The 10,571-nt window shown below is 33.9% G+C and overlaps 1 protein-coding gene across 1 annotated transcript; it reads right to left on the bottom strand.

The window, feature by feature from the left end:
• Nucleotides 1-378: 378 nt before the first annotated feature.
• LOC118051435 (autophagy-related protein 18h) lies at nucleotides 379-6,732 on the bottom strand. Its single transcript, XM_035062079.2, has 9 exons — nucleotides 6,266-6,732; nucleotides 5,043-5,492; nucleotides 4,315-4,755; nucleotides 3,793-4,038; nucleotides 2,907-3,710; nucleotides 2,652-2,824; nucleotides 1,672-1,796; nucleotides 1,057-1,590; nucleotides 379-744 (listed from the first exon to the last, which is right to left on the bottom strand). The coding sequence occupies exons 1-9, from the start codon at nucleotides 6,455-6,457 to the stop codon at nucleotides 740-742; spliced, it is 2,970 nt and encodes a 989-aa protein (XP_034917970.1). The 5' UTR covers nucleotides 6,458-6,732; the 3' UTR covers nucleotides 379-739.
• Nucleotides 6,733-10,571: the final 3,839 nt, after the last annotated feature.

Genomic DNA, 10,571 nt, shown 5'->3' with positions numbered 1-10,571 from the left:
ATTATTTTATTTGACCTAGTTTTATATTTAAAATATTTATGTTAAAAACATTTTATTTTTTTAATATTTTAATATTTTATTCAAGTTGAATTACTTTAAGTTAAAGATCTATTTAATCTTGACTATTTAGAAATATTTTAAATTTTAAAAATTATATTTATTTGATATTTTATTTGTATTGTATAATTTATAATTAATTTATTTTAAAATTAAATTATATTTGTTGAATATATATATATATAGACCGAAATAAAATTGACAACTTGACTAGCACTGCATGAGAATAAAGCAAATCCACCTGATAGGCTGATACTGCCGAATCTGTAATTGTACACGGATAGCAGTTGTTAAGAAAAGAAAAGAAAAGGCATGCCGATATGATTTCAATTTTTTTTTTTTATTCATTTTTTTTTCTTTTTCTTTGAAGAACAAATAATGTTCCACAGCACATAAAGAAGCTTTCCCCACAAATCATTGGAATTTGAATATCAATTTACAAAATGTACATGAGAATTGGATGGGCAGAAGCCTGGCATTTGCACTGGCCGTAATATATCTGCCAGAATTACCTCACTTCTCGTATCAATCTGTCAGTAGCATTCCTTTGTTGAAAGGCAATTATTGCCCACATTGATCAATTAGATTCAAACCACCCATTAGGCTGACTTTTGCAGAACAAATTGAATTGTAAGGAAAGGCAGCTTGAACTAAGCAGAACTTGAAAACAGGAAAACGGACATCAACCTGCCAACAAAATAAAAAGACCAACTCATCAGGATGGGGTATGAACAAATTATAGCACATTGAAGCGCGCAAAACACACTCCTATTCCTTTTTTTGGAACTATTCTTGATACAGTTACATGCAAAGGGTTTGAGAATCCAAACAAATGGAAGCAATCTAATGTAGATGGTAATAACATCAACATAGAAAAGCAAGAATATGTTAAAAATTGAGCAAGAAACTGTTATACTCAAAATTCAGCAACCACATCTTAAATATTTAGTAATTATGTTCAATATTCATGTCATAAAAGAAAAACATTTGCATTCTTACCTTCTTCGGAGAAAGAAAAAACACCTCCAAGCATGTCGTCATTGTCACCATCTTCCTCAGATTTATCTACATCACAAGGACTGCTGCTGTTGTCCACAAAAGTAAGCACTTCAGTTGATTCTTGACATTCATTCAATTCCGACACTTTACAGTAACCCTCTTGAAAATACAGCTCAGAATCTAGGGAATCATTTGCTGGTCCCTCATCTGTGATGTTCATGCTCAAATCCGATCGAATGGAACTTAAGTTTGAAGCTTCACTGGTGACACCACTTTCTGATGACTGAACTTCTTTTGCAATCATTCTTCCAGCAGTATGTGGATCCTTTGTTAAAGATGTTACATTATTATTGACAAAATTACTATTCTCAACAGGAGAAGCATCTATTTGAGCTTGTTTGAGTGAAACTGAACATATATCTTTGTTAATAGAGCTTTCATACAGGATGGGTGATGCCAACATAGAAATCCCTCCTTCACCAGCGTTAGAATTAGCAGCTTGCAGCATGGAGGGATAAAATTTTGTTGATGATCCTGGTGAACATGTCAAGATTAAAACAAGTCACATCATATCTAAAGTCCATACAACATTCAAAACTGAAAAAAATGGCATACCTCCATCTGAACTTGGAGCCGAATCAGGTGAGGCCAACTCAGAGTGAGAAACAACAGCATCTTCAGACTCTTTGACTCCACGAGATTCAGAAGATGAAGATGAGTATCTTACATCTCCAAGACCCCTGCACAAAACAAAAAGTTGATTTCACATCTGAAATGGACACCTTGACAGGAAAATTTTGGAGACATTGTTTAGATGGATATTTTACACTATTTGCCCACTTCCTACCCCTACCCCCTCAAGCAACCACCATCAACATTTTTTCTTCCGATGACCTGTTAAGAGTTACTCAGTTGCAAAACAAACCCAATAAACTTTCAAATTCCATGCAAGAAGACAAAATAAGAGATGCATTGAAGCTTTGAATTAAAGAGTGCAAAACCTTTGATGAGTATAACAAACTCAGAGCATGGATGAAAATATTTTGCTAAATTTCCCATATTATTAAGAAGCATAAATCATTTGTCACCTGTCTAACAGTTTTTTAATTAGTTGTTTCTCAAAAAAAATTTCATTCTAAGCCCCTCTTCATTTAATGCTTCCATTCTTCTGAAGGTCACAGAATTTAATGTCAATGAGCTTTGTCGTAATTGTCAAAGATAAAAAAGAAAAATTCAAGAAATGCAAAATGGAATAACTGAGAGAGTTCCCAACAAGAAATATGTGCAAAACGAAGTGCTAAGAGAGTCTCAGGTGTGAGCAAATTTAGTTTTCACTCTACGATACCATTATTCCGTGGGAACAAGCCTTGCATCTTTGTTTTCACTCTTGCACGATTAGCAAGCTCAATATGAGAATTTTATGAACAGCCTCTAACTTACCATTGCTAAAAAGAAACAGCTGAAGTGGGGTGTGATGCGCTCTTCAAATAGAACAACTAAGACACGTGTATATGGAAGAATAATGATTGAGGTAGCATCACTTAACAATTATTCACAGTTACCATAACTACAATGCAGAAAAACTTGTGAATTACCGTTCGCTCCATTCAGGAGACCTGTGAAAATGATCAAAAACAGGCAGCAGGTCCTTCCGCCTAATCTCAACCTCATGAACAGGAACCTTCTCTATTTCAATCTCTTGACCAGTTTGATCTTCACTGATGTTCTCTTCTTTAGGCCCCGGATGACTCATTGCATAGAAATACATCTAAAGCATAGAGGGGATTGAATATAAGCAAAGTTGAAACATGACAAGTTGAAACACTGTGTAATGATCTTCTGAAAAATACCTTAGATTTCTGCCAAAGTTGTATTCTCCAAAAGCTCATCTGCACCTCTGCATTGGAGAGATACCAATGAGATGGTTCGTGGGACATCACCAATTGTGAATGCGCAATACCATCATCTTCACCATCAGACGTGTCCATGACTGTCTCTTTAGTTTCTTGTCCTCTACGAGTGATTCCAGAAATGCATTCCTCCCTTTCAGGCCAATCTGCTCTTCGGCAAACATCCCACCATTGGATGGATTCAACATTCACTCTTAATTCCTCATCTTGCATGTGCACTGAAGAAGCTGGCCCATTTCTTGAAGCAATTTCACTTGGCTCTCCACCCACTGATGACAACAGTTTATATTGAACTACATGACCACAAGGAGTGTAAACCATTAGGTGCTCCAAAGAGTTATCTTTTCTCAAGTGAGCAGATTGCGAATCTTGGGGCACACAACTATGAAAAACAGCAGCTATAGCACCAGATGGAATTGAAGCCTTTCCTGCTGCAGAAGAAGTAGCATTGCTAACTGTGTTGAGCCATCCAGAGTTATTATTTTTAATTCTGCTCACCACAGAAAGGGTAACAGGTGATGGCGGCGATGAAGAAAAAGAATGCTGGTTTACCAGGAAAGCTGGAGTGGACCACCATGGTAAGGATACAACAGGAGAAAGGGCAGGCCCATCAACATGGGAATTATGTATTTGAAGAACATTCTCACCGCCAAAAGGGGAAAGCACAAAAATATGGCAAGTTCCCCTGGATGAAACAATGGCAATCCACTGACTGTAATGACTAAAGCAAATGTCTTGTATAATCTGTATGACAAACACAAAGGAATACGCTCTATAAAAATACGGGCAACAATGATATTGAGAGCCAGGGAAAGAAGGAACTTACAGCGGGGGTAATGCCACGATGGAGCTTGTAAAGGTGAACATGAGAAGAGCTCCAATCATAATTCTTAGCGCCTTGTCCACTCTGAGAGCAGGATGGCATAATCCGAAAAATATTTATATTGTTCCCATGAATAGAGGCAGTGACCAAAAGTGTACCACTTGGATCAAAACACAGAGCAGAAATTGGACTAGTATGAGCTCTAAATTGAGATATCACAGCTCTGGAAACAAAATCTTTCACAACTACCTGCAATAGAACATTTAAGTAAGAGAGAAAATATGGGAGTTACACTGGAATGTTAACACCAGATGCTTTCTGCCATGTGCTTCTGGTACTTAAATGTCTAGAAAAGTAAAAGACATACCTTTATATTGGAAGACAAAGCAAAATATAACTTAAGAGCATAATTTCATTGGAAGAATGAAACATATAAGCCAGGACATGAAAACTAGTTTTTAATTTTCAGTCACATCATTGCATACTCCAAATAAAGTTCCAGTTCTCAGCTTGTTGAAAACTAACCATTCCAGCAGTATCTGTATCTGCTGAATTTGTTGCCCCACGACCAACTTTCCAGCTTGAGTTTGAAGATACAGGAGAACTAGAACCATCAGGCATAAGATCTTGGCAATATCTAGACAGAGTTTTGTAGCCCATGTCTCCCAAATTTATTAAACCAGTAGCTAATTGCTTACTAGATTCCATGGCATACCGAGCTACCAGACTCCCACTGCCAGGTGAACTTGATGGACTTACACCCAGAGGAGTAAGACTTTGTGGACTCAAGCGGCCTGTATTTAACACCAGTGGGTTGTCAGAAGCATAGGCTAACCACCTGGGACCCACAGCCATAGGACCATAGCCGATATTAACCCCAACCATTCCTTGACCTCCCAATTGAGGGACAGGATAAGTGAGAACACTGAATTTGTTCTCAAAAGTGAGGGCATCGAAGCAGTATATCTGCCAGCACAATCAGAACAAAAAAAAGAAAAGATATCAAGAGTGTTTCAATCGCTTAGCTCCACTAATTAACCAAGCCATAATTAATTTACAAAATCTTCAATTAGTAGATGATAAAACTTCATCCAATAGATGTCTTCATTAACTAGTAGCAGCACAGCAACCATCCCATGTGTGATTATTCTGGGTTTTCAAAGGAACTGGTAAAAACTCCACAAAAACTAGCAGCATATATGAATACACTAGAAGTTACTGTGAAAAGCATCTTAGGTAAAGCTTATGCTTACTTGTGTTGCAAGACCCACAGCAACGATCCACCGACTGCTTCTAACCATATAGACAGTCGAACGGAATCGCAGAACATGAACATAATTATGAGACCTCAACGAGTAAAACCGAACAATAGTAGGAGAGATGGCAACATTTCCCATATGAGGCTCATTAAATCCATCTCTCCCACTGAGAATTGGACCTGAGCTCTTTGATTCATCACATGCAACAACCAAGAGCAAAGGATGTGATGCCCTATATCCCTCTCCTTTGCAACCCTCAGACTTTGCAGGGAGGGGCTGCATCTGTAAAAACGTAACTGGATCATCACGTCTAGACACTAGTTCCGTGATGTTAGAGGCATCTTCAACATCAATGACTTGAAAGCCACTGGAGTACCCAAGTAAAAGAACGTTCCTCAAGGAACCAGGACCAAGCTCTAGTTTGTCAAATGAAGCCCAGAGCACCTGTTTCGCCAAACATAAAATACCAAATCACTGCATGTAAGGTACGAATCGAAATGCAGCACAATTAAAAGAAACCAAACAGCTCTAAGCGAAAATTGCAAGCCAATAAAACATCAAACTAGCAACATTGCCTGTCAAAAAAGCATTTCCAATATCACAACCTGGCATTGCAGTTCTTTCTCTAACTCTCCACAAAATTTTAAGCATCTATATTCTATAAGAAACCCAGTCACTTCAACCCCCCCCAATTCGATCTCAAGTCACTTAATTCCATGACAATCGACTTCACCAGCAAAGCTCGCAAGCAACATCCGAAAATACACACAATCCTATCGACTTTTCTAATAAACCCCTACACTTACAGTAATGCCAAACAGCTTAAATCTACTAATTTCACAGAAAATAAATAAATCAATCTTGAAATTCCGAAATCATTCATTATTAAACCCTTAGACTACTTTAAGAAAATGAAATAAAAATAGAATAGAATAAATAAACCACGTCTTCTCAAAATTTAAATTTTAGTGCCCTGTTTGGTTAACAACTAAACACCTAAGCTAAACAACGCTGCAATCATCATTTCCGTTTCTTTAATTTCATACATCTTTTTTAGCAACCAAACAAACAGTAACATTGAATATTCATTAAATTAAAAAAAAAAAAACATATTTAAGTTCAAAATTTTAAATTCGACAACTAAAATAAAGTAACATAAACTACAAAATCAAATAAAAAGCATAAAAAGAACCAAAAAAATAAGGAAAGAACTGAACCTGGTCTTTGCGGTCGTGGTGGTCACCGGAGATGGAAGCGGCAACAGAAGCGCTTGCTGACCGTACACCGGAAGAAGCGGTTTTAATACAAGAAGAAATGAATTTCAAAGAATTTGGAATAAACCGGTTGTTTTTACTGTTATTGTGACTGCTGCTGCTATTACTTTCTCCTTTGTTGCTATTATTCTTCATAATAATCAGGAGATAAAAATTAGTAAATCAGACAGTCACCGGCTACCGGCGATCGATCATGTAAATTGGATAAGAAAAGCAAGTTCCGGTGAAAATTTGAGTTTAATTTTTCTGGCGATGTGAAATAGAGAGAGAGAGAGAGAGAGAGAGAGAGAGAGAGAGAGAGAGGCCGAGTTTGGTTAGGTGGATTATTGTTTGGGTATTGACTTCAGAGAGAGAGAGAGAGAGACGGTTTCTTGGAGTTCTTTGCTTTGATTTTGTGTTTACATCTTGTTGATGGAAATGGAAATCTGTGTAAGCGCGTGTTAGGGACGCTCTATTTGAGAGCGCGTGTGAGGGTTGTTTTGTTTTTTGGAGTTAATTTGAAGTGGAAGGTAAGATTTTGGGGAATTTCAATAGGGTCCTTGAAGTTCAATGAAATGACAAATTTGATTTTTCTTTTACTTTGTGGGTTAAAGAAATGTTTCCCAGTTGGTATATTAAGAATATAAAGGTTTTTTCATCAATTTTTTTTTTTTTTTTTTTTATGAGTGGAGTATGGGAAATTATATATTTCAATGCTTGATATTTGGGGTTGGGTATGTTAATTGAATGTAACTTAGATTTAAACTTGTTTTGGGTTACTAAGTTTTTTTTTATTGTTTTGATATATAAAAAAATGAAATGTTGGAGATTAATGTATCTAGAGTTTTTAATTGGTAATGTTATCCATCTAATCTAAATATTTTGAAAAATAAATAAAGAATAACTTAATTCAATGTAGACAACGTATTCTTTTGTTTTTTTAAAAAAAAATTATTTTTTTTTCCTTTTGATTGATATATATATATATATATATAACTCATACATATAAATTAGATACTTAACCTAGTTTCATTGGGAGTCAGATTATTTCTTCAATTTTTTTTTTATATTTAAGCTTTTTTAACATGTTTTTGTAGTTAAGAATTTTTTAAATGAAAATAAAAAAATTTATGCATAAACATAATCAAATAAATAAAAAAAATATATTTGTTAATAAAAAAATCATAATCAATAATCAATAATTAAAAATAAAAATAAAAAAATTTAAATTAAGATATTTAATCTCGTAATGAGAGATACTTTACCTGATCATGTTTGTTAAATTTTTTTTATTAAAATAATTTTTTTATTCAATCAAAAGATAATAAAATTAAAGATACAAATAATATATTACTAAATATAATAATAAAACCTGACTTATGGTCAGAAATTTTTAAGAGCTAACCATAGTTAACTAATAAATAATTTATTTTTTTAAAAATTAAAATAATATAATTTTAACTTTTTTCAAAAAAATTACATACCTAAATTTTTTTCTAGATGATACCAAGTCACTCTATTATCCACCGAATCGGCCCCAGATTAATAATAGCGCTACTAATAAATAAAGAAACTCGTGTACTTCCACTCTCTCATAAACAAAGGGAGAGAGTAATTCAATGATTGCTAGTGCTACATGTCGTCACTTAATTTGGGAAGGGAGATTGATGGGTTTCTATGGGAGTATCTAATTGCTTAAAATAGAAATGACATGAGATTGGATTGGCTATACATAGACATATATTTCTGTTTATTTTTATATTTTAAAATATTTTAAAAAAAAATTTAAATTTTTTAAATTTTAAATTTTTTAATTATTTTAATGTTCTGATTTCAAAAATAATTTTTTAAAAATAAAAAAAATATTACTTGGATATAATTTTAAATAAAAAATATTTTGAAAAACAACTACAATCATATTTTTAAATAGACTCTCGTCTTATTTTTTTTATTACCGAAAAGTGGGGGAAAAACAAGTGGGAAATTAAAAAATAATAATAAAAAGGAGAAATGAATGTTATATATATATATTCTTTTTTGGAAAATAAAATAGGCTTCCATGCCATAAAAAATCCTTTTAATTTAGAGTAATTAGGTGGAATTGACCAATGGTTTTTTTTTTCCTAGTGTTTAACCAAGTGATATATACTCCTGAAGGTAAATGTGAGGGGATTTTGTATTTCAAAATAAAAATTTTTTATTTTTATTTTTTGGCTATATAAATTTTATACTATTTCTTCCAGTATAATTAAAGAGTTCTTTTTTTTTTTCCTTGATAATTTCAAGGGAAGATAATGGGATTAACATATTTAGTGCACTTATTTCACTTGCCAAATTTAATGGGATTATGAAGCTCATAATTACAAGTGATTAAGAAAATACATGCATTGAGTCATTCAATAAATTTGTGGATAAATGTGTCGACATCTTCGATACCTTATTCAGAAGAAAAGGCATGGCAAGGAAGAAAAATAAAATAAAATAAAAGGATTATTTTTAGGTGGTTTTCACTATCTTCTTCTATCATTGGACATTGGAAAGGAACTCTGGCCTTGATTTGCACGACGACAATGTCTTGTCAAACGTGAAGTCGTGTCTTCCTGATATCGTAGTTAGTCACCGTTATCCACCGGTCTCTGGAAGACATAAATTCCGGCCGCCTTGTCGGCTTGGCTCTCAAGAAAAATCGATGGCTTTTTCATGCACTCTTCTCCTATTACACGGAAGAGTCAACATGCCTTGTACCACGCAACTGAATATTACGAATCGAACCAGATTGGATGATGAATCTTGAACTAGATTTTGAACCAATCTGGTTTAAGAATACGAATTGTTTACACAATCATCTAATAAAAACAATTTGGATCTAGCTGAATCGACAAAAAATTATGCAAACAAGATTCCGTAAGAAAGTACAGAATGGAAGGCATGTCAAGGCACACAGGACACAAAAATGGCAAGTTTGCTTGACTATATCAATGGAAGACAGGCCGTGTCCTGCCATGGAAAACGAAAGGAACACTATAATTAGTCTTCTTTAATTGATCTAATAGCCATTTCCATTTAATGGCTCGATCACCTTCCCTTTCCAGCATAACCAACACGGCAACACCATGAACATTCACATCAGTCTTCCATCAGAATATAGGCTAAAAGTTCTGTCGCTATTCCCACGAAATGAAAGACACGAACCTTGCAACCATGTCATTTACTGATAGACATTTTCTTTTCTGGGATTCCCCATTTACAGAGTGCATCCATAAAAGACATTTTGGCGACTCTAATGTGTCTGTAGCCACTTTGCTGGCTCAAAATCATAAATCTAGATGAGAATTGGAGACTGAATCCATAAACAGAAGATTTTAAACAAAATAGATGTCATGATACCAGTTGACAGTCACAAAAGACTGATCATAATTGAGATCCTTGCAGACAAATGCCATAAAATCCCAACATCTCGAGCGTATATATATACTTTCTGTGTTTGAACGCATGGACAGACAATTGGTTGAAGATTGATGACTGTAGGATAATCTGACAAAACAGTAAAATTAGTTCTCAGATGGAATTCCCTTGAGTCATCTTCTTTAGCTAGCACTTCAAGCAGGCGGCGAGGTATAAACAACGAATGTATCGAAGGGTTCAATCACGAACCACTAATTAGAAAAGAGAATTTGTAGAGCTATAATGCTACCATGATATATATATATTATTTTTTTTAATAGATAGTTTTTTTTTTTTTTTTAATTTCATATCGGTTTGGGATTAATAATGTGATTTTTGTTCGATAATAAAGATCAATTTAATAGCTGTTATGAAAGTGTTTGAATAAGTATTATGAAAATAGTTTTATACTAGAAGCATTATATGTATGGGCTGAACATTGATAGCAGACTGAAGGGATATTTAAAACTCAGTTTGAAACAAGATTTGAATCATGATTTTAAAATATCAAACCAGATTGATATTAATTTTTTTTAAAAAAAAATTCTTGGGTTGAAGGTCTACTTTTAACAGGGTCAAACTTCAATTGATTAGAGTTAATGCATGTTTTTGACAAGGATTTTTATTTTTTATTTTTTATTTATCCAGAACAATTCAAGGTCTGAATCAGTCGAGTCCGGTGAAAAGGGCATCCAATTGAATATTCATATCACTTGACAAAAAATTCCAAATCTCAAAAATATATTAAGAGAAAGTCTCCTGTTTATTTTTGTAGTCAAGAGTAATTTTTGTTTTTGATTGCTTTGTTATTGCACCTATTCCAAAT

This window comes from Populus alba, chromosome 5, assembly GCF_005239225.2.
Source record: "Populus alba chromosome 5, ASM523922v2, whole genome shotgun sequence".
Lineage (NCBI taxonomy): Eukaryota > Viridiplantae > Streptophyta > Magnoliopsida > Malpighiales > Salicaceae > Populus > Populus alba.
The sequence above is the reverse complement of the archived record's forward strand: the minus strand, read 5'-3'. Positions and strand labels throughout refer to the sequence as shown.